The sequence below is a fragment of the Emydura macquarii genome, unplaced genomic scaffold, assembly GCF_026122565.2.
Source record: "Emydura macquarii macquarii isolate MOO-44397 ecotype Brisbane River unplaced genomic scaffold, CSIRO-AGI_Emac_v2 contig_2452, whole genome shotgun sequence".
NCBI classification, from domain to species: Eukaryota; Metazoa; Chordata; order Testudines; family Chelidae; genus Emydura; species Emydura macquarii.
The window spans coordinates 1,559,942-1,585,251 of record NW_027132589.1 but is presented as its reverse complement, the minus strand read 5'-3'; the positions used below and the strand labels follow the sequence as shown (position 1 = coordinate 1,585,251).

At 40.0% G+C, this 25,310-nt stretch overlaps 1 protein-coding gene across 2 annotated transcripts in view; it reads right to left on the bottom strand.

Annotated features, from left to right (window-relative positions):
* EXOC2 (exocyst complex component 2) overlaps nucleotides 1-25,310 on the bottom strand; it is a 188,623-nt gene that overhangs the window by 86,528 nt on the left and 76,785 nt on the right. Inside the window, exons 12-13 of one of the 2 annotated variants that reach the window (XM_067562594.1) lie at nucleotides 7,020-7,145; nucleotides 1,991-2,115 (exon numbers count right to left, since the gene is read on the bottom strand). In XM_067562594.1, the coding sequence (XP_067418695.1) occupies nucleotides 1,991-2,115; nucleotides 7,020-7,145 (251 nt within the window). The remainder of the gene's footprint in view (nucleotides 1-1,990; nucleotides 2,116-7,019; nucleotides 7,146-25,310) is intronic. The other variant, XM_067562595.1, reaches the window with a different exon arrangement.

Sequence of the window (25,310 nt, the reverse complement as noted above, 5' to 3'; positions counted from 1 at the left end):
TACGAAGATGTGTACCGTCATCACTAACACTAGAATTGACCTGTGCATAAGTGTCACTGAATTGAAAAGCTGATTTCTAGAATATTTCAAAGGCTAGTACTGCATGAACAGGCAATTACAAATTAATGCCTTCTCACAGGCAGACTAGATGCTACACTGTATGTATAAGAGGTTACAAACGGAGAAGCATTACATTAGGAATTCATGTATAGTTATAACTACCCACTATGCAGTACAACCTATGAGAATACAATCTACTGCTACTGGTGCACATTCTTCAGCATGAGGCTGATCTGATTAGTAAATTTCAACTGAAAATATGGAAAATTATTAAAACCACTCGTGAGATACTTTGACAATTAAGAATACATGATGTGAAAACATTTCATGTTAATATATTGCAAAATGTTGATATTCACCACTTTTGCTACATGCTAAACAGCTTAATCATTTTTGGAAAAAAAACAAAACAATACTTGCCCATGCAAAACCTATAAAATCTTTTAATATAGTCATTTGGTAGCTTTGACCAATAAACACCACATGAAGATACTGAAATTAATTTAAACAGTAAAAACTATAGTGATAGCCATGTTGCAGTGTTTCTGGAACAGTGCAAATATGACACTATCATTTTGGGTACCATTGTTTCCCCTCATCATCATACCTCATCTAAACACACTTAAAATAAGTTTTAAATAATGTATAATATAGGTGTGTGTGGGGCGGGTACATTAAACTACAAAAATATGGCACGTGACATTTTTGTAGGAATTAACCTGAAATCAACCTTCATATTGGTAAGAACTTCAAATACCACAGACCATTCCATTCCTGGATACAGACCTATTCCATTACCAGACTATGCCTTTCATCGTCATTGGATAATGGCACAATTATACTACTTCTTCTAAGGATATCCCACCCTTAATATCTTGTTACTGGAAAAGTAGAGGGATGGCCAGGCCATTTGCAGCCTAACCCTTTCTGCCAAATATACTATAGTTTTTGTAAACTGGTGACTAGCAATTATACAAATAAAAAGATATCATTGTATTCTCTAGCTATAATAATGATATGACTGTATACTGTATACAATGCATAACTGAGTAATTACTAAGTGTATCTGTTTAAAAAGTTATTAACATTATCATTTTGTATGATCAGTGATTTGAGTCAGATTCCTTTTAATGATATATCATGACAAATATCTTCTGTTGCTCTGGGTATGATACAGTAACACTACACAATTAATGGGCCAGATTTACTAAAGACTAGACGAGGAACACATATAATTGTGGCATATGCAACTGCAGTTATTTTGCACATAGACTGGGCACACTATTCTGTGGATGTGTTTGTGTACAGCTCTAGGTTTTTCTCATTTTGAAACTCGGGTGTTAAATCTATCCTCAGATCCAAATTCTTCAAAGTCACAAAATATGTATGCCCATTCCAGAGAGTTAAACACTATCCCTCTGGTTTTGTCTCTCATATCTTTAAGATTCATCTAGTTTATTTCTTAATATTACCAAACATTTTGTCTCCTTTTTTTAGATGTTGCTAAACGTAAGCTCCAACAGGGGACAGGTAGCTGATGATCTTGACAAGCAGGGCTGAAACTATCCACATTTAAATGGTTAGGAATAGCTCTCACACAGAGATATACTACAGTACCAAATAGCTTCTATTGTGAAGTTTAAAAAAAAAAATAGCATCCTTACATATATATGTTGCAAGGAAATTTACTGATCAACATTCATAACATACAAAGTGGGTCCATTTCTTTATCCCAAACCAAGCACCAGTCACTAGATGTATGTTGTTCTAGAAATCCCTATAATCCAAAAGCTGTAAAGACATCTTAGTCAGGCACCTTCTCCAGTGAAGTACTAATGTACTGTACTTCCACAGTTTCAAATGCAAAATAATTCCTATGAACTTCATCTAGCTGAAGACATTTAGGTTATTTGTATGCATGAACCCATACCTCACTGAAAAGGCTTCCATTCACATAAGAAATCCAGAGCTTCCAGAAGTTGGGGAGCTGACTTACAACAAGTTTTGTTAACTTTTCAACAAATGCAACTTGTTGAGGAGATTTACAACGCCAAGCTAAGAGCAAAGGAGAAAGAATAAATAAATAACTTTAAATTGATAATAAAAGCTATTTTTACATGCTGCTACAGTGTGAGCTAAAAAAATGGATCTATCATGCATATCTATAATCTCTCAGGTGTGAATGACAACATTTTATAACTTGGCCCATATGGCATACAGCTTGTGTATGTGCAAGATTTATTTCCATATATTCTTTTGAGGGGGCAAGTACTATCAGTATAATAATATGTCTTATATGTAGAAGTGCCAGTACGGCCCCACTAAATTATGCTGTACATCATAACAATCCATAAATCTGTCTTTAAACCAGGCTGAATGATAACTTATCAAGGAGGATCAGAGGCTTAGCCATTAAAAGACGGGGTGGGGGCGGGGTGGAACGCAGCCAGTACAATTGTCTTATGATTAAGGCAAAAGACGGGGAAATGGGAGATCTTATTTCCTGCTCATCCACAGACTTCAGTCTGATCTCAATCATCAGCCTTTCCACAATTTCATTAGTGAAGCCTCAGTTTCCTTCTTTTTAAAATGGGGATAGATACTGACATTGTAGGTGGGAAGCTAAATTTACTGATGTTTGTAAAGCAATTTGTGACTCTTAGATGAGCAGTACTATTAGAAGTTCAAAAAATCAGCATAATAAAAGTAAGTATAGCACTTCTCACTTGGGATACGAGATCAAAAAATAAGAGAAAAATTATCTGAGGTTGCATAATCCTCTATATAACCCTGGCACCTTACCCATCACTAGACTTCAGTAAAGTCACAACTTTGGAAACACAGAAGAAGAGATGGATCTTCTCCAATTTTATTGTCGGGACAGATGGGAGAGAAGAAGTGCAGTAGAGGGTGGATGAGCATGGAAAGTGGAAGTGAGATAGGAAACTTCCATCTCCAATCATGTTTGTCTTCCCCATGTTGACTTTCTCCACTTGATTAGCACAGCTATGTTTCCTAGTTAACTATTCTGCATCAATAAATAAGCCTTGCATGCTTATGTTACTTTTTAAATCAATAATTAGATTCCAGCAAACTATGTGGGCAAAAAAAGAAGTCAAAGGCCTTTAAACTGATTACAAAGGGGACCTGAGATTTTCTTGTATGGTCTTAGGTCTTTTACAAATTACACAGTTAAAGAATGTGAAACTACTTTTACATGATTCCAAGGGAACATGGAAAACTACTAGATAGGTTATAGTATTTCTATTTAATCTATTAAAAAATATCGGTCATATAGCATAGGAAGTCACCAATTAGACAAATGTGAGCCCATATAAAACGGCCTGATTAGCACGCTGTGTCAGAGCCCTAGCAATTATTTAAATGCTTTGGGGATGAGTCATAAAGCTTTTTGGGACACAGCTGTGCTCCGGTAACATCCACTTCTGATGGTCTGGATGAACTGCTGGCCTTGAGGTGCATTTGATCTCTCTCTTCACCCTCTCCCCTACCCCCATTCTTCTGAAGTTCTCATTTTGCTGATAATGCACAAAGATCCTCCTTCATAAGAGAAAACATCCTATATAGGTGAGAATTTAGGGGCTCGGGGCACTGAAGCGTTACTCTGGCATAACTAAATTGAAACAGAAATAAGATTTTGAATGCTTCAATAAATCAATCTTCATTTTGCCCCAGCACCCACACAAGGATTATACCATAAATGCTTCTAACTCCTTATAAATAATTAATTGTAACATTATAACATAGTTTACATATATATTTGAACCTTTGCTCCTCAAAGAAGTATGTTCTTAGCTTATTTCAGAGAATGACTTAATCTGAGTCTCCAGATATTGTGCTGGTGATGGGGGTAAGCTACTTTCCCTCACTACACTAGCAAATTCTGGCCATGGAGCTCGGGTTCTTGGCACTTAGAAAATCACATCAGCATCCTCCAGTGGTGAACAGAGATATTAGAAACTCCTATCCCTGCTGCCAGAATAAGGTAGAAGCTGGGCTTCTAAACTGATCTCCCTGGCTGTGGTAGCCCATATGCTGCTCTAATTTACCCCCAGCTGCCTAAAGGGCCAAGCACCTGTTTAAGCAACAGATGATAGCCAGAACACAGAGATGCACTGGTCATCCCCCTTTTTTCAGTAATGTTCCTGAGCTGGGAACTGAGTGGTAGAGAGTAAATCACCCTGCAATTTCCCTTAAACAAGGGGTATCTTCAGGTAACTATATTAGTGTGTCAAGTATAGAATTTAACTTAAGTACCAGGCTTATGTTTGAAACATACCACACCTACTGTGGGTGAATGTGAAGCCCCTACTCTGCTGCCAAGAGACCAAAGATGCAAAATTTCTGGTGCAAAGGAGAGGATTTCTGGGGTGGGATGTTAGAAGGCTCAAAAATCTACCTTACAATAGAAACAATCCTAAGTAGTCATTACTGTGGCTGCAGAACATGCTATGCTTTAAACTAGTCAGGCTGCTCTCAAACTATACATTTAGTATATACATTTAGGAGGAGGGAGAAAAATTGTTCTCTTAACCTCTGAGGATAGGACAAGAAACTATGTGCTTAAATTGCACTAACAGCGGTGTAGGTTGGACGTTAGGAAAAACTTCCTAACTGTCAGGATAGTTAAACACTGGAATAAATTGCCTAGGGAGGTTGTGGAATCTCCATCATTGGAGATTTTTAAGAGAAGATTAGACAAACACCTGTTCAGTCCTGCCTTGAGTGCAGGGGATTGGACTAGATGACCTTTCCAGGTCCCTTCCAATCCTATGACTTTATGATTCTGAAATTCTAACTATTAATTCCCCAAATCTCTCCTTAATGCCTAAATACTGCAAATGTTCAAGATCAGTGCATGATATGCCTGTTATGCATGCTGTCGTACCTAGATATTATGGAGGTAAAGCTGAAACTGCAGCCATAGTTCAAATTTCCTGGCAAATCAAGGAAAGAGTCAATGTAATTTGAACATTTTTGTATTCAACTTTCTTTGAATTTGTTCCAGAAGTCACTGGAGCCATAATGATGTATCATGCTAGTGAATAAAATGGATCAATTAATCCTCAGGGCAATGACATCAAATTTTGGCCTAAATATGCTCTTTAGCTATCACACATTTTCTATGATGTAAATGTAGATAAATCATCTGTAACCAAGGCAAATAAAGAAAAGTATAATAATAGTTCTTAATGCCTCCATTCCAGGATCTCAAAGTGCAAAAACATAAAATAAATTCAAAAGCCTTTTTGCTAAGAACATCAGGTAACACAGGCAAACACAACTAAAAGGAATGAGTAAAATCATTCTAGAATTCTTAAGGAAGAATTTTTGGCAGTTTCATAGTATGGCTGGAAAATGTCTTAGTTCATATTGGTAATGAAGTCAAAAAAAATTTAGGCTTTTCCTGTTGAGGTTATGTGAGATTAGGAAGGGGCTCAATGGGACCAGTCCACCATACAGACTGTCCTTTGCAAAATATGTAAGCAACAATAGTATTCTGGCTTTTATCCTGCAGAATGTATTATTATTTTACAGAAACCAAGAGTGTGCTAGCCATTCTACAAAACAAATAAAGAGACGATGTACTGCCTTATCCCATATTGCTTGAAAACTAATTTTAACCATGGAAATGGGGTGAGGAAGGACAATGGTGACAGCAATAAAATCATATGGTTAATCGGTTTTGGCATGTGGATATTTTGCTAGTTCTGTTTAATTTATATTTTTCCTGTAAATATTCAGCATAAAAAGAATATGATCCAATGTTATAAACTTGCATTTAAAGATAAAATACAATGGCAAAAATGATTCTGCCTTTACTGCTCTTTCTGATGCATGAAAGATAGAATCAAAGTTTGTTCCCCCTCCAGCTTGTTTCTCAACTCGGAAACTGCAAGACTTTATTTCCCTGCTTTCGCTGGAAAGCTAAGTTGGATAATGATTCCACAACAGAATGAAACCTTTAGCTGTAGCTTCCTCTATAGAAGGGGTGTTAATGTTGAATTTTTAAACCATTTGTCAGAATTTGCCTTCCACAAAAACCAAAACTACCCCTCCCACTCCGCCCCAAAGTTTTAAACAGGCTGAACAGTTCTCTTCCCTGTCAAAGTGGGCCTGGGAAAGATGCAAATTCAAGTTTCAGTCACCTGTGATCTCACTACCCAAGGCTCAATGGGACTTGGACTCCTAAGTCCTACAAGCACATTAAAAGAAATGGTTCTCATGCTGCCATCCAGCTGCTGGAAGGTAACAGGGTGCTTGGCTATGGACATCCAAGTAAAACCTAAGGCACGCAATCTTATTTTCTATGTTGGGTAGAGAATCACAGAACCAGGCCTGGAGGTGTTAAACAACAGGAGAACAAATGCAGCTGAGGTTCATATTACAGAGACCACAAATTGATATAATAAAAATAGGAAAGTAGCTCCTACTGTGTGGGGGGGAAAAGACTGAACTCAACATGGAAAGAGACTGTTGCCTTGATTGTAATGTGGAAAGGACACTTGGATTTGGACCTAGTTTTTAATCTCACCAAAGAGAGGACTGCTTTGGTTTGATGTTTTTGCTGCAGGAGGGGGATTTTTATTTAGGATCCTATCTACAAGGGGAGGATAACTGTTCAGTTTTGTGGACTCCTCCTTGAGTAAGGGAAATCCCATTCTGTAACAAGCATGAACCCTTTTTGCTTTGCAATTTACCTTGAAGAATTTACCTTCTATGTCTTTATAGAGTAGTAGAGGCAGAACATGAAAATAACTTTAATACGCATACATTATTCTGTTTGAGTTGGTGACTCATTTTCTATCAACACACTAAACTAATGAATATGATTACCCTCAGTCAAATTTTAATGTTTGGGGAACACATAGCAAACTATACCAGGCCTAGGGATGTCAGAAGTACATTTTTATTTTGAAAATGAAACTGATGCCTACTGTCATCACGACCTGACTGAAAGCTGCTGCCCCTTTTCAGTGAAGCGGTCTGACTGAGATGGCCAACTGGAGACGGACGCACATCGCTGTCCAGGTCTAGCATGGGGCTATGTAGCAATGAATTGCCTGAAAAACAGTGACACAGTAATTAATGTATTTGTCTTCTGAAGAAACTCTAATGTCATTGTACAGAGGGACTGTGTCGGGTTCAAAGTCCAAGTCGCAGATTGACATATTTCAATAATAATGGGCATAATTTTGAGACATACTGTACAGGTAGAAATGGATCTCGCAGAAGGAGTTCATATGTCTGAACGTGCTTGACTATTATGAGGTTCATAGCAAGGATTAATGCAGCTGGCTATCCACTTGGAAAATCTTTGATTAGAGATTGCAGACCCTTTTGATCTATCTACGAGTGAAACAAACAATTTGGGAGTCTTTCTGAAGGGTTTATCCTATCCAGATCCTATCCTATTCCTATCCAGAGAGAAGGCCAAGGCTCTCTCAAGGAGGTGTAACAACGCCTCTCGTTTATCTAAGCGAGGTTTAGGGTGGAACACAGGGGAAGTGAAGTGGTTGGTTAATATGAAACTTGGAGGAGACTAAGTAAAAATTTGTGGTGTGATGACAACATGACCTTATCCTTAAAAAAATACTATGAAAGGGGGGCATGCCATAAGAACTCCTATTTCCCCAACACGTCATGCTGACGTGAGGGCTATCAGGAACACAATTTTTATTGATAAATGGACGAATAAGCAGGTAGCCATCAGTTCCAACTGTCTTGTAAGGCATTTAAGAACCAGACTGATATCTGAAACCAGAGTAGGATGCTTGACTGGGGGGGAAAAAATTTCTGAGCCCCCTGAGGAACTTCACTGTCATTAGGTGGGCAAAAATGGAATAACCCTCTACTGAAGAATGGAAAGCCATGATGGCAGCCAGGTGGTCTATAATGGAACTCAGTGATAGCCCCAAACTTTTTAGTGTTAGAATATAGTCCTGTACATCTGGCAGTGATGAGGTCACCGGTGGAATATGTTTGAGGTCACACCAACAGACAAATCCAGTCCATTTTTGAGAGCATATGTGGCGACTATACTATTTTCTACTGTGTAACAGTACTCTTTGTAATGCCTCTGATCAGATTATCTCTAATCCAATGGACCATCAACCAATCATGCTTTGAGATGAAGCACTCAGATTGTGGTGAAGGATCTTCCCACCTTCCTGGGAAAGGAAATGAGGAAAGGTCTGGAGAGTGATCAGTGAGCAAATGGACAGCTGTATCAGTTAAAGAAACCATGTTTGTCTGGGCAAGGATGGAATTATTAGGAAGACTCTGGCTTTGTCCTTTTTTATTCTGAGTAGAATTCTGATATTAAAAGAGCTGGTGGGAGTGCGTACAGTATATCCAATGAGCAATGAAGGTGAAAGGCATACCCAAGGGCAGCAGTTCTCAACCAGGGGGCCATGGCAAGAGCCAGTTTCAGGGTGCTGTGAAGCCATGCTCCCAGATGCCCTGGGTCCAGGCACCCCTGTTGGGCTGAAACCGGGAGCAGAGCAATGGGGCTGACAACCAGAGACACAGTGCCCCCAATGGGGCTGAAACTGGGAACAGAGCTGCCAGGCTGAAGCCCAGAACCACAGCAGGGCTGAAGCCGGGAGTGGAGCCATAAGGCTGAAGCCCAGAGCCCCGGTGCCCCCCCCGTGGGGCTGAAGCTGGAGCAGTAGGGCTGAAGGCCGGAGCCCTGGCACTCTCTGTGGGGCTAAAGCCTCAAGACCCAGTGCCCCAGTAGAGCCAAAGCCAGGAGTGGAACCACAGGGCTGAAGTCAGATCCCTAGTGCCCCCACGGGTCTAAAGCTCAGAGCCACGACACCCCGATTCCCTGCCCAGCTGCTGAAGTTCAGAGCCTTGAGCTCCCTCCCACTTGGTGGCTGAAGCTCTGAGCTCCAGAGGGCCCTGGCCACACACCTGGTGACTGAAGCCAGGAGTCCTGAGGCCCCCTGCTGGACTCTGGAGTTTTTAATAGCATGTTGGAGGGGCCTCAGAAAAAAAAGGTTAAGAACCAATGCCCTAGGGATCAGGGACCCACCTCTGGAGCAAAACTGGGCACATCTCTTGTGTATCACTCTGGTGAATATATCTATTTGGGAGATATTCCATTGCCGAAATATGTGTTATAATATGCTGGAATCTCTTCCCTATTTATGGTCTTGAAAGAACTGTTGGTGGGTGTCACATTCTGAACCCCTGGAAGATAGGCAGCTGTGATGATGCTCTGATTGCATATGCACAAATTCCAACACTTGACAGCCTCAGCGCAGAGGGAGAGAGGGATCTTACTCCTCCTTGCTGGTATAAGACATGCATGACATATTGTCTGTCATAATCTTCATGTGCCTGCCCCGGATTAGAGATAGAAACTGGAGATGTGTTTATCTAACCACTCTGAGTCCTAGGAGGTTAATGTGTAGCGCCATCTCTTGCAACATCCACTTGCACTGGGTTCCATGAGTGTCTAGATGTGCTCTCTGTCCAAGTAGGGAGGTATTTATTGTTATGATGACTGTTGGGGAAGGATGTGCAAATGGGATTCCTGTGCAAACATTGTGATGGTCTTTCCACCAATTGAGGGATTCCGTTATGCAGGCAGGTTTGAAAAGTAGAATTTTTAAACTGTGTCTGATGAATAAGCAAGCACATTAGGAGTCTTGCATGGTCTATGACGAAGGTACCAACTGCTATCTGCCCCAACAATTGAAGACAGTTCTTGACTCAGGTTTGAGGGCTGAGCTGGATTGCATTAGCTATGTTGGAAAGGGCCACAAACTGTGCAGCAGAAGGTAGGCTCTGCTGTTAATGAATCAAGATGAGCTTCTTTGAATTCTAAGTTTTGTACGCAAGTCAGAAGTGGATTTTTGAACGTTCAGTTGTAGGCTTAATTTGAGGAAGAGATCTATGACTTCAAAAGTTGCCTGTGAAAGGTAGTTCCAGGGAGCGACCCTTCGGAAGACAGGTAAGGGTACACTAAAATATGCCCTCCGAGGTGCACCACTAATACTGACATGACCTTCTAAAAAGATCCTTGGGGCAAATGACAGGCCAAAAGGGAGCATTTTGTACTGAAAGTGGTCCTGGCCAACAGTAAAACATAGGAATCGTTTGTGAGATGGGCGGACCATAATGTGGAAATATACATCCTGAAGGTCAAGGGTCGAGAACCAATCCCCTTGATCTAGTAACAGAATTATTTGTGCAAGAGTCACAATTTTGAATTTTTGTGCCTTCACATAAGTGTTGAGTAGCCTCAAATCTAACCTTCTCTTGTAGGAAGGTGCACATATTCCAAAAGATTGTAAAGTAGATCTGGAATCCTTTAATGTGCACAGAGATTCATCCGTGCTGTCTGCAAACAGTTTAGACCCATCAAAAGGGAGGTTCTTCCATTGTATGACTTCTTTCGGAAATCCGGAGAGCTCTAGAACCAGGAAGCCCATCTCATAACTATTGCTGTAGAGATCAAACAGGCAGGATCTGCAAGGAGTCAACAATTCTCCAGACCAGATCTTGAAACTGCTTAAAATCATCTGCCAACGATGGAGGAGATGTCATAACTGCTTCATCCAAAGATGAAGAGGAGATGATGGCCGGAAGAGAGACCTCTTCGTCGGCTGTAGCTTCCTGCTTCTCAAAGTTTTCTTCTTGAGGATCAGGTCTACTAGAGAGGGCAGGCGATGAAGATTGGCTAACTCTGTGATGGGTGATGCTCAAAGTTCCGGAAAACTGATGGTGATAGGCACCTAAGGCTGCCCATAAGACCAAGAAGGTGGTCCATAAGGCATATAAGGGGGTGCTCACATCAGCGAGTTGGTGGCTGTGACCTTGTGCCACGAGTGGTCATAGGCTTATAAGAGACTTCTGAAAAGGAGGTCTCTATAGGGATGAGGTGGAGAGCCCCGGACTAATATTTGGGAAACTAAAGCAAGGTCTTCATCAGAATCCTTTTCCTGAAATTCACTATAGAATAGTGGAGTGCCTTGATAAATTAGAGGTGAAACCATCAGTACCGGGTGAATTTCTGGTAATCTCGATGCCCTTGGTACCAAAAACATGTTGCAGTCAAACCATGGAGACTCAGGCATCTTAGATACAGTCAAGTCCCAGGGAAAACGAAACTCTTGTGGTACCAAGTGTGCTTTTATTACTGATTCTGTGGTCTGCACGGAGGTAATAGTGGCCGACAAAGTGGATGGTACTGAGAGTCTTGGCCCCTCCAAGGGAACTGTGGCAGGAGCCCAAGCAGAATTCTTCAGTACCGACAAAGCAAAAGAAGAGCTCTTCTTGCTGCCTCAGTCTGCTGACAGGTACTGATGATCACGGCGGACCAAAGGCTTTGCCCTCTTTTGGCCTAACGGTGCTCTTGCTCCCTGAGGAACCTCATGGGATCAGACTGGACAGCAGATAGTGTTGAAGTAACTGAAGACACCAACAACCTCAACTTTTTTGAGGTAGATTTCCTACCTGGTAAACATGGAGCATAGGGTTTGGAAGACTTATGAGAGGAATCTTGGGTCTTCCTCTTAGATTCATTTGAGTAGTGTGGCTCAGAGATAGTGGAGGCAGCAGACTTTCTTGGCCTGGGTCAGGAGCTGGGCACAGCAAGCTCTCGATCATGAGACGAAGTTTGAGCTCCTGTTTTTTCTAGCTCTAGATTTCAATACCAGATAGAAGTTATACTTCTGGGCAATGTACGATTCCCCAAGGCAACAGATGCACCAGGAGTGTCCCTCGTTTACCAGGATTGTCTCCTGGTATGACAGACAGTGTTTGAAACCGGGAGAACTAGGTACAACCTCCCAGTGAACAAAAGGTATCTTATCTACTAACTAATATCTACCTATCTGTGATTTTTAAATATTTTTAATACTTTTTTTTTTTTTTTAAACAAGAAAGCTTAAGCTACTACTAATTACTAACTAATTACACTAATTCAAAGAACTACTATAAACCTAGTACTAGAATAAAAACTGAGACACAGTTGAGACAATCGCAACAGGGACAACTGTCAGAACTCCGTCTCAGGCTGAGGCAGTTGAGAAGGAACTGAAGGTGGTTCACCTGTGCACTGCTCTATAACAACAGCATGAGGCTGAGTAGTATGTATGCACAGTCCTTTTGGTCACTGGTATGAGAAATTTCTAATCAAAGGTCCAGGGGGTGCAAGTGCACCTCGAATGAGGCAACCATAGGAACACTACTCGAAGAACAGTTACTTACCTTATAGTAATTGGTTCTTCAAGGTGTGTTGTCCACATATATTCCACGGTTGGTGTGCACGCACCCTGTGCAATTGAGTTCAGATTCTTTTGACTAGCAGTGTCTGTTGGGGGACATGCCTCTGGAATAAAGGATGGGGCAATCTCAACCATCCCTTCAGTTCCTTAACCATTTCAGAATCCAGGTGTTATGATTCTATGACAGTGGGGAAAATGGACAGGCCATGGAATATATTTGGGCAAACATCGAGGAACCAGTTACTATAAGATAAGGAACCGTTTCTTCGCATGCTTGTCCATACATATTGCACTAATTTAATGGAGGTGGGTGCTACCAAATTATAGCAGACTGCCAGGTTTGCTACAGTTAAGGTTAAGACCAACTCTGTTTAAAGCTCGAATTTTCTAACGGCTCTAAAATCCTCACAGTACTTAGTCTGCTATGAAATCTGACGTGCCTCTGATGTGCCTATTATCTAAATAGATAATCCTCTGAGAACAGGAAGGAATGCTGTGCAATCCTGATGAACTGCTCGTGGTTTCAGAACATTTATATGAAAATGAGCTTCCTGATGAGATGAGAGGACTTGAGTCTGTAAGTTGTCTAGCTCGCCATCCTATATTGGAGGCATCTGTCTCTAGAGTTTTGGATGGTAAAGGTGCAGAGAAGGGTACTCCCTTGCAAAGCTTTCAGGATCCTTCCATCAGTTTAAGGACCCTAGGATTACAAATACCTTCATGACCCTATGGTCTGTAGTTATGGTACTCTAAACCCCATGAAAATAAAAGAGATGGCCCCCAAATGAGGTTAAAATAACACGATGATCCATTAGAAGTCATACACATCTCCCACCGAGTAAAATTTTCCACCTTGAGGATGTTTTCAGGTGTGAAGATGACACATCAGAAGCCAATGCTTTTCTCCTCTGGAACCTTTCACACTTTCTTGAAGGTTCAGAATATCTGTGTTGAAGGCAATAAAACTTCCTATGGTAAGACTGAGGCCTTGTCCAAGCAGGTGTACACATCTCTAAGAATTTCAATGTTGCTCACAAGTCCTTTAAAGAAAGTAAGGCCTCATCAGTTTTCAAAGTGAATAAGTCACATTCCTCAAAAGGTAGGTCATATGCCCCTCAAAATGCAGGCCCTCTATGGTAACCTGTACATCCTGAGGTATGCTGAAAGCTTATAGCCAACAAGATGTTCTCATGGCAACAGAGTTTGTCATGGACTTGGAGACTGTATACAAGACATCCAGAGTTTCCTGAACGGAAGTATGAGCCACAAGTTACTTCTCTGAAATAAAAAAAAACTTACCTTCTTTCCCTGTTGTCCTGTGGGATTTTATCAGAAAATTTAGAGATGTTACCATAATTTAACTAGTCTTATTTCTCCAGTACAGCTTGGTAATTGGCTACTGTCATATGCAACCTTGCAGATGAGCAATTCTTGCATCGAAATAATATCTGATTTATTGGGCTCTTGTGGGGTAGATTTAGGAGGACTTTGATGCTTCATTCTTTCATAGACCACTGATACCACATGGGATCCTGCAGAAGGATGCATACAAAATTTTATGAGATCTGCAGAAAGTACTATGTTGCACTGCACCTTTGCATGTTGCTGTCAGAGAGGCAGCTGTCTGCTGGAGTAATTTAGCATCCAGTAAGCTTTCATTAATGGGTATCGCTAAATGACCCAGCATGGTGGTTTGAACAGAGTCCAGGAGCTTGTGTAACTTCTCCTGGACAACTTCTACTGCGATCTCCAGTGTACCGGCTATTCTTCTAAGCAATTCCTGAAATGATTAGTAATCATCTAGGTGTGAAGTTGATGTTGATGTAACTACAGGAAATGACAAAAGACATGGGTGCTGGTATCATCAACTTGCAACTCTTTGTCAAAACCCTCAGTAAGAAGTTTGGCAATAGGGGCTGCTTCTGTAGTAGTTCATAATGCCACTCTCTATGGTGATAATGGAGATATAGGTCTGGAATGGGTCATGGAAGCTGATCTCCTGGCAGACTAAAAGCCCCATGGAGCACAGTAAGGGCAAGGCGCTGGTATGCATACCAGAGAATGAGAAATCTATGCACTGATTTCTCCATCAAGAACATCTTCCTGTGTTCCTACCTGGCTGTTCATGTTGTCTTTGAGAACAACTATGAATACAGCATCTGTCAACAATTGCCCTTCTCCCAAGTACAATAAGCACCTAGTATGCCCATCATTGAGCGTCATTATAGCATGTCATGAAAAGCAATTCTTACAACATGGAGACATTTGACCCACTGTATAGGAAGGAACCAGAACTAAGGAAGTCTAACAGGGAAAACAAATTCCTTAACAGAAAATAAATGAAAAAAGGAAACTCCTACACCAATCTTTAATCACTAAACTAATGAACTAACTACCACTATCCACAGCTATTTACAAAGAGAAGGCAACACAGTGGGTGTGAGCTCAGATGTAGCAAAATTCCAAATGTGAGTTACCGAGGTTGAAAAGGAACTATGAGGCGGCTAGAATCGTCCTACTCTTTATGCCCTTCGCAAGAGGATACTCAGGGCACAAGTGCAGCCCCTCAATGGCCACTGTTGACCAAAAGAATCTAAACTGAAGCACACAGGGAACTAACAGTGGAATATATATATATGGACCAGTACTGAAAGGAGAACATTCTAGGTATGTCTACACTGCAGCTAAGAGGTGCGATTCCCAGTGCAGGTAAAGAGACCAGTGGTAGTGCTGCTCAAGATCGAGATTTGAATAGCAGTGTGGACATTATGGCATGAGTGGTGGCTGAGGCTAACAACCCGAGCTCAGACCCAAGGGATTGGGCAAGCTTGGATTGAGGTAGCTAGCCTGAGCTGTGACCCATACTGCAACATCCACACGGCTACTTTTAGCTTGCTAGCTGAGTGAAGCTAGTGTAAGTGTCTACACACTCTGGGAATCACACTTCCCAACTGCAGCGTAGCCATACCCAATGTTACTAGCATCACCTTAATCTATCATAAAAGCTGGAAAAAAAAGTATCTATTTTTTACTATTATTTCTCTCAGCTAGCACAATGAAACTAAGCTAATGAATCAACTTCACATGCAATTTCAACCCTTTTTACTTTCAGATTCTGAAGAATTACACCGTCACATATGAGCTGCTCAAGTGAGGAACCCAATTTGAGATTCTCATATAATCAATTGACTCCAGAAGCTGCAACTTTAATAAAGACACCAAATCTAGTATGACTCATGATAAAAATCAGTAGAGTTGGTAACAGATTAGTGATTAGGGCTCTAATCCTGCAATGAGCTCTGAAAGGAGAGACTTCTGCGTCCCTTCAATGAGGCTGTGCATGGGTGCACAGCTCATAGCAGGATCCCACCCTAAACACTAAATTTAATATATTGCTGTTTAGATGATAAAATGTATACCTAAAAATTTAACAGTATTTGCTACACAATCGAGTTACATTGGTAATGGAACATTAAACTATTTACATTCCCTGACTGGGATTTTAACTGTGCTACTTCCACATTGCATCATCATATTGTTTTGTATTTAATTTGTATTTCACTTAGATTAATTCAACTTTGTGGATCCTTTACATGATTTAGTCACTTTCAGTAATAGAGACATTGCAGTAGTGCATTAAAGTGTATTACACATAGTTGTAATATTTTTAGTTCCATGGTACATTTGAATATGAGAGTTTGTTTGTTTAAAAAAGACATCACAATATATGGAATAATTGGCAAGGAAAATGTAACAGGGCAAACACTTTTAAAATAGGCACGTACAATGTAAATGCAAACAGTTAATTGTGCATGTAAAATATGCAATCGCACAGGCAAAAGATGTGAATGCAAAAATTGCATATCTGGGCACAAGTTATATGCCTATTAATTTTTTAAAAGGTATACCTAAATGTTATAATTTTAGAATAACTTGACATCTGTAATAACATGTTAGCAAAATTTGTGGCATTAAATAGCTTGAATATGAGTGAATTTACTCTCTCACACAGAATTAAAACCCAAATAATATAAAGGAGAAAGTACAAATTATGTTATAATTTTTCCCCAAGACCAAAAGAGGTAGGCTATAAAACTGCAGACATTGGGAAATTTTAAAATCTTAGCATAATTCTTTGGTATCAATATGAGCTTTTCCATTGACTCTACTTCTAGGATTCAACCAAATAAAATGCAAATTTTCTGAACTATCAAGAAGAAGAAGGTAAGACCATTCAAATTTTTTTAGTTGGCATAAACATTTCCAGTTCAGTGTGTTTTTTTAATATATTTTAAAAATTAACACTTTTCTCTAAGACAGAAACCACTTTTTTAAATACAGGAGAAATTGAAAATGCCATACTTTAACATACTGAAATAGATTTCCTTCCCTCACCATCCACACACTTTGTAAATGTGAGGAATTTCTTGTAAATAGGTGGTCTCTAAAAATGACAGTGCCTATTCAATTGGCATAATTATTTAAGAAAAATAGACCGTTTGCAAAATGATCTTTAGGTAAGTTCACTTAAAATAGAGAGCCTGATATTACACAGACATGGTTGAAAGTTGTAAAATTCTCTAGTGCCCCTGATAAACTACAAAAACCCAAATGATTTCTTTATTCATCAACAACAGAAGATAGTGTAAAGAATATTCTCTTGTTCCACTAGAAACCACATCATCAGGTTGCAGTGGTACCAGGAAAAGAAAGTTTAACATGAACTAATTTCTTAATTGGTTGTCTAACATTACAAGCAAGCATAACAGCAGCCGGGAACAGCAGCAGCACATGTATCTATAGGACTAATAAACATCTGGAGTACATTAGAAAAGCTGATCTTGCTCTGAACTGACCAGAAGATAGCGCTTGAAGACTGCATACTAAACATAAATCTTGAAAAGTGGGAGTTAACGTACAAACACGTTTTCTCCTATTCAATTCCTTCTCTTTACGAACAAAAGTACTAGTTTAGCCATGGAATGTAACACAGTGAATTATTTTAAGATCAAAGTATGGAATGGAGATATTGATATTAGTAAGTATTAAACCCAAAAGAAATTACTGTGATTAAAAGTTCACATTTTTTACACACACATTCTAGAATTTTAACTTGAGATTCTTAGTATCTTATATTTGAATTTCAACAAATTAAGGCCTTCATATTGCAGAAACAGGTTTTAAGACAGTGTACATACAGCATAAATACACATTCCTGACATGCAGTCAATTTTTTTTTAAACGTATCACATCTCTGATGGCACAGAAATATTTTGTTCCAAAACATAAATATCTGTGTAGAGCTTATTTGTTAGTGGCTACAGTGCCAAAGTGTATATTTAACTAAAGGAACATAGAAAAATAAAGATTTAAATTAAAATGTACTACATTCTCCCCATCTACCCAACCATGCTAACAGACTGCAAACGTAATTAAAGCCTTTTTATATCTACAACTGTAAAACCATGAAAAGATCAAATAAAGCTGAATTTGGAACTGAAGATATTTATATTAATTACTCCAGGATTTTTAAAGTCACTTTTTAATATTTTCCAATACTCTTTGAATATGAATTTTATATTGCATATATTAGTGATAAAGTGGCATAAAAGTATGAATATTAGAACTGATACATTTGAGACTTACATATACTCGTCTTTGCTCAGCACCTCTCAAAATCAGACCCTTGCACACAAAGCAGCAATATGTCTTGTGAGGATATCTACTACACTTATGGATATACTTACTGTACGGTAAGTAATTATGAATATTTTCTTATGTGTATGCTCCTATAACTTAGACCAGAATTTTCTCTCTGTATAAACATATATGTATATGCTAAGTAAATATTAAATGTATACACATATTTACATATAGTATGTATTTTGCAATATGTGTTATACATATAGACTGTATATCCTGCATGTTACAATCTGTAACTTGACTGAAGCTCTACAGGCAATATGCTTAAAAAGTAGTTTTGCTGTAGTCTACAAATTGGTCAACAATCTAAACCCTTTAAACAATCACTTAATTTCCATATTTTAAAACTTCTCTGTGAAACCATTCTGCAGCATACATCTGTTTTGTAAAATTCACTGTACCTTGACTTTACTTGTTCTTTTTCTTTCTAACAATGAGATTTTGTCTCTGAGCCACATTTAAATGGAGCCTCATTTCTGCATCAAATTGTACCTGGCATTGTCATTCAAGTAAAATTCAACTAAAATTCTTTAAAAGGATTTCAGAAGAGGTACTGATTGAAGTTTGGCTCTATTGAGGAATATTACTTCTCCCTTGGATTGAAAAAGCAACTTCTAATGAGACATGTTACAGCTCAGTTTTAGTAATTTTTGAATCTGACAAATTATGATTTCCTTTTATAAGCCAAAATGCCTGTCAATACTTACACAACAGACTACTGTATATATGGTTTACATATGTGAAAAATTTAAGAGGGCTCTGCAGATGTGTAACTAGGTGAATACAGTTACTGTATTTTCTCATCCTTTATGTCTCTTATAGTGAGCTTTCTCACAGGCCACAATAGTGTGAAGGAATACTGATCTATAGCCTCTGGACTCTCTGAAGGGCGGCAGACTTCCTTACCACCCTTAAACACCTTTGAACATTTTTTCCTGTGCACAGCGGGCCCTTGTCCTGTCTACAGCCCGACCACCCACTGTTGCTTGTTGACCAAACATGCAGTGCCTGGAGCCTGCACTGACACAACCAGGATAGGATTCCTTTCAAGCATACCGCATAGAAGAATTTAAATTTGCTGAGGCAAGAAATTAGGGGAATACTACAAATTCTCTTAAAATTAACCTGTATCAATAGATAAGTTACTCTGTTTTGTTTGCTCTCGATACTCTCTCATACATATTTAGACACTATGACAGATTTTAGATGGTCAGAAAGTAAAAATACAAAACATTCCATTCAAACAGAACAGGAAAACCCAGCATTTAGTAGATTGGTGTTCTCACACATCCCTTAACCATTGATATTTCTGGAATATGTATAAAAACAAATGGTGTAAAAACATTTTATATTTAAGAGAGACAGTGATTCTTAAACAGAAAGAGAACAGATTTTGCATAACAAATAAGAACTTGAAAAATATTTTTCATTTTTGAAGTTGAAAATGCTATAGCAACCTAAATGAAAACTTGTCATTTGGGACTATCATTGTTATTTGTAATCATGTGCTGATCTTAGGCCCTAAGACCCGCTAACAATTGAGCCAAAACATTCAAAACTCAGGACCTAAAGTTAGGCACCTAAATATAAGTGACTTTGTTTTTACTGGTCTACTTTAGTGGAGCTGAAGTTTTCAGCATCTTTGACAATCAGCCCACTTTTATTTAGTCATCTAAATAAGGATTTAGGCGACTAATTTTGGCACCAGGGGAAATTCTGGCAACTGAAGCCAATGGGATTTTTACCGTTGACTTCAATGTGGCCAGGATTTCATCCCGGTTTATAAATGTCAGCCTTGATCTAACTGAATTTCTTTTTATTGTCAGACCATTACTGCCTGCAACATAGGTTTAAACAATTAAAATGGATATATAAAGGAACACTTTTTTTCCCCATGATGTCTGCAGCAAGTGTGAAGAACAGGCTAACAGATAAAAATAAAAACAAAAGAACAAAAACAAATTAAACAAACAAAACCAACAGCCCAATGTCAAGCTCTGTAATGATTAATATTTTAATTTCTTCATTAATAACCCATTAAGGCTTTTGCTGGACATTCACTGTTATAAGAGTATTTCTACAAGGGACAGGGGATGCGGTTTAGACATGAAATGGCTCCCAGCTGCAAGAAGTCTTCTTCCAGATGTACAGTAAGTGAAAGCAATAGAAGAGAACCAGCTGCTAGGATAACAAATTGAAAAGGTCCTTTCGACACAAGCCTTGCTGGCCTTTCTGCTCTAACAAAGATAGATCATTCATCGCAAGGTGAATAGAATCTTAGTATAGTACAGAAGAAAGAGAAAAGTGGTCTAAGCATCTGCCTCCTTCCTTCATACTATGTACAGCTGCTGTTATTCTGGCATCAAAAGAAAACATAAATCCTTGAGACAGCACCCACTGTTGAGCACCACACAAAGTACTCCCAAAACGATACAATTTCAGCATTAAAAATTGGCTAAAATTGATACATTCTCTTGTTTTAGGATGGATAAATGTGTTTACAGCATTAAGATACTTCCCTGTGTTTAGCTCACAGGATCATGAGACCCACAAAGCCAATAACAAAGCTCCAACAATAGCTATCAGGCACACAGAAAATATTTTTAATCTCTAGTTTCTTTCCCTCATACTCATTTTATAAATCCCATTACTTGCTATATTTTGACACTGTTCCTGGTGCACATAGGCAAATTTTAAACTAAAGCTTATTTATTTGCATTTATTTTCCTGCCACTTTACTTTATTATATCTCTTGTGTTTCTTGTACTACAGTGAGTCTGACTCTGAGAAGCCTAAAAAGTAGTGAAAAATCAAAGAAACGGGTCAAAATGGTAAAGGAGTTGCCAAATACATTTAAATAAATTTTGTTTTAGCTGCAGGTTTGAAAATACCTAGGCTCCTCTAAATCAAAGCAGGATCAACTCAGACTCCATCCCAAAGTGAACTGAGTACTACATAATTTACTATTCAGGTATCTTTCAGTAGATATGCAAGTCCTGTCTGCTTTGAGCAGACATCAAGGTGTCTCAGTGCTTTTCACAAGGCAGGCTTTAAAGTCACATGGCAATTAAAAGTGTCCCACAATTCTATTTCTCTCTGCTTGGGAGAATCTTGCTTAGGGAGGATGAGCCTATGGATTAAATGAGGGAAGGGACTTTGGCTCTACCTACAATCCATGTTTCAACAAATCCCTGGCCTGATGCAGTGCTGCAAGTATTTATTTAGATTTATTAAAGAATTATTTAGATTTATCCAATGCTTTGGGCAACTGTTTCATAACTGTAAAATAAAAAATACAAAAAAAGCAGTGCAATTATAAAGGACTGATCATCCTACCTACAGAGGGAGAACTATTTACTAGCAAATATAATGAAAATAACAAAATCAATCTAAACCTCTCCAATCATCAGCCCTTCCCAAAAGCCTAGGAAAAAATATGGGCTTTGAATGCCCAGAAGGTGAATCTAAGTTCAAATCTGTCAGAGGAATGAGAGACTACAAACAGATAAGAACTTCATGGGCAACTGGGCCAAAAGCTGCTAATGAGTCTAAAAGGTATTAGCAGGGGCATAGTTCCACATTTACATCCATCTCTGAAAACTTATTGGAAGAGGTTGAATTTGTTTGTTGGCAGTAGGTGAGGAGGACAGTCCACTGGTTAGGGCGTTAGCTCAGAACCTACCTGAGAGAGGTGGTTTCAAGTCACTGCTCTGCCACAGACTTCCTAAATGATGTTGGTATTTAGATGCCTAGAATGCAAATAGGCACTTTTGAAAATCCACCTAGGTAACTAACCTCCTATTCATTTGTTAGATTCTTGAGTACCAAATAGAGTTATTCCATGTTTTCAAGGTGATCAGTAGATTTTCCCCCTTCTGACAGAGGTATTGACAGTCTTAGTTAGGCAGTAGGTAAAAGGTGAACTTTCTTTGCACTCACTAGTCATTAAAAAGCATGGGTACACCTTACATTTGATGATGTGGACATCTCTCAGAGCTTTCAAAGACTCTGTTTGCACAGCTGTACCAAACGCTGTTAAAGAGAGCCATAGGGTCTTGTCATTGTATTGGGATCTGCAGTTGGGCAAAGATAATCTGGAGCATGTGGCTCACCAACTGGAAAAATTCCACAGGCTAGCATTTTTCAGAGTGCGTGGTAAAGAGGAGAGTAGACTCTTGGTCTCATCCACTGTTACAGTATAAACGTTTATATTGGAGTCTAATAATTTCTTATACTGCCTACACTAGTCTTCTGCCTGCACGCTTCATCAGACACAAGTCTTCTGTGAACACAGGTGATATTGCACTGGAAATGTGGAGGGAGATGTGTCTGGGCTTAATGCAATGATAGTAGTGGATAACACACAGTTATGCCTGAGGATTATCATTTGATTGGTGTCGGGGAAACATAGGATGATGAGAATTGTGGTTCCTTGCAGTAGAGGGAAAGGTAGTTAGCACGCTCACTTTGGTTTGAGAGGGCAAAGGGGAAAATCTGCTTTTAAGAACTGTCTTACCTGCTGGTAGTAGAGACAATGGTGGGAGTGAATATCATTGTTGGATTCAGTTTGGGATAGGGGGCATTGTCTTGCGCATTTAGAAGTGCTCCTCAGCTGAGATAGAGGGCACTGATTCTGGTCTTTAAGTGTTGGAGAGGTGGCAGAGAAGTTCTGATTAGAATATCTCCTCCTGTAATCTGCTTCCCAGATCTGTAAAACTGCTCTGAAGGTTGTGCTAGTGCTGGTGCCAGCCATGAAAGATTAGTCCATTAATTTGCATGGATTTATTTATGTTCTTGTTCCCCAACTGAATATAATTTCTGAGAAAATGAACTCAAAACACACCCAAGTGCTTTAGAAATCTCTTTCCCCCATTGTTCCGCTTATTTCCACCCACAGAAAATGAACATAATCATTTACCTAACAACTAGATTACTGTAGTTTGCATGGAGCCTGGACTCTCCCATCAAGATTTCTTTAATTATCACAATTGATTTGCTGTTTTAGTTTTCAGCCATTTCATCCATATTAGGCTGCCAAATAGTTTTACACAGTTCAAAGCCGGATATAAAAAACTGTTACTAACCTTCTCTAACTGTTGGTCTTTGAGAGGTGTTGCTCATGTCTATTCCAAGTAGGTGTGTGCGCACCGCATGTACAATTGCTGGAAGGTTTTCCACCAAGTGGTATCTGTAGAGTCGGTCTGGTGCCCCCTGGAGTCGCGCCCTCATGGGGTGCCATATATAGGGCCCTGCCAACCCCCCACATCTTCAGTTCCTTCTAGCCAGCTGACTCTAACAGAGGAGTGGGAGGGTGGGTCCTGCAATGGACCTTAGCAATACATCTCAAAGAACAACTGTTACAGGAGGTTAGTAACCGTTTTTCTTCTTTGAGTGCTTGCTCATGTCGATTCCAAGTAGGTGAATCCCAAGCTGGTCCGTAGGAGGAAGGGTCGGAGTTCAAAGCCCCGAGGATTGTAGCACTGTTCTGCCAGAAGCATCATCGTCTCTAGAGTGCTGTATAACAGCGTAGCGTGCAGTGAAGGTGTGACTTGATGATCACATTGCTGATCTACAAATGTCCTGAACTGGGACTTGGGCCAGGAATGCTGCTGAAGACACCTGTACTCTTATGGAACAAGCTGTCGATGCTGGGGCAAGCACCCTCGCCGACTTGTAACATATCTGGATACAAGATATGATCCATGAAGAGATCCTTTGAGAAGAAACAGGGAGGTCTTTCATTCTATCTGCTATTGCTATGAAAAGCTGTGTTGTCTTCCTGAATGGTTTTGTCCTCTCAATATAAAAGGCAAAGGCCTGCCTGACATCCAGAGAATGTAGCCTCTGCTCCCAACTGTTGGCATGTGGTTTTGGATAGAAGACCAGAAGGAATATGCACTGGTATGTGTGGAATTCAGAAACCACCTTTGGAAGGAAGGGTGGGTGAGGGTGAAGTTGAAACTTGTCCTTGAGGAAAATTGTGTAAGGAGGCTCTGACGTGAGAGCCCTGAGCTCAGACACCCTCCTGCCTGAAGTTATCACCATCAGAAAAGCTACCTTCCAGGATAGACAGAGGAGCGAGCATGTTGTTAGGAGCTCAAATGGTAGTCCCATCAGTTTTGACAGCATAAGGTTAAGGTCTCACTGGGGAATTGGCTGACTTGTTTGTGGGTATAGCCTGTCTAAGCCTTTAAGGAAACGCCCAACCATTAGGTTAGTGAAGATCAAACGGCCTCAACACCGGATGAACTGCCGAGATGGTGGCCAGGTGGACCTTAATTGATGACACTGACAGACCCTGTTGCTTCAGATATAACAAATAGTCCAAGATAGTGGGTACTGATGACAGCATAGGTGGGATGCCCTTCTGAGCTGCCCAAATTGAAAATGTCTTCCACTTAGCTAGGTAAGTGGCCCTCGTGGAAGGTTTCCTGCTGCCAAGGAGGGCTGCTCTAACTGGTTCTGAGCGTACTAGTTCCAGAGGGTTCAGCCAGGGAGCTTCCATGCTGTGCGGTGAAAAGACTTGAGATTGGGGTGCTGAAGGCTGCCTTTGTCCTGGGTGATCAAGTCTGTAAATAGTGGCAAAGTGATTGGGGCTTCCACTGAGAGGTTCAGGAGTGTGGTGTGTCAGCGTTGATGTGACCAGGCTGGGGGCTATTAGAATCATGGAGGAACCTTCCTTCCTGATCTTCAGCAGAACCTTGTGAATGAGTGGGGTATGCAGGAATGCGTAGAATAGCTGACCCATCCATGGGATGATAAACGCATCTGCAATTGAGCCTAAACTCTTATTATGGAAGGAGCGGAACTGCAGACACTTCCTGATGAGCCTGGTCGCAAACAAGTCTATGTGGGGAACTTCCCCTCCATTGAAAGATGCTTCTTACCACATATGGGCGAATATACCACTCGTGACTGAGAAAGGATCTGCTAAGACTGTCCGCAACTCATTTTAAGCTCCATGATTGTAGGATGCTTCCAGGTGTATCAATCAAGTGATGCAAAAGTCCCATAGTCTGAGGGCTTCCTGGCACAGGGGAGAGGAGCGTGCTCCATCCTGTCTGTTTATATAAAACAACGCTGTTGTATTGTCTGTCATGACCAATACACACTTGACTTCCAAATGGACTTAGAAGGCCTGATGGGCCAGGCATACCACTCTCAGTTCTCTTACATTGATGTGGAGTAAAAGTCCTTCATGAGACCAAAGACCTTGGGTCCTGAGTTCCCCCAGATGAGCTGCCCAGCCCATCACCAAGGTGTCCATAACTAGGCACAGTGAGGGGT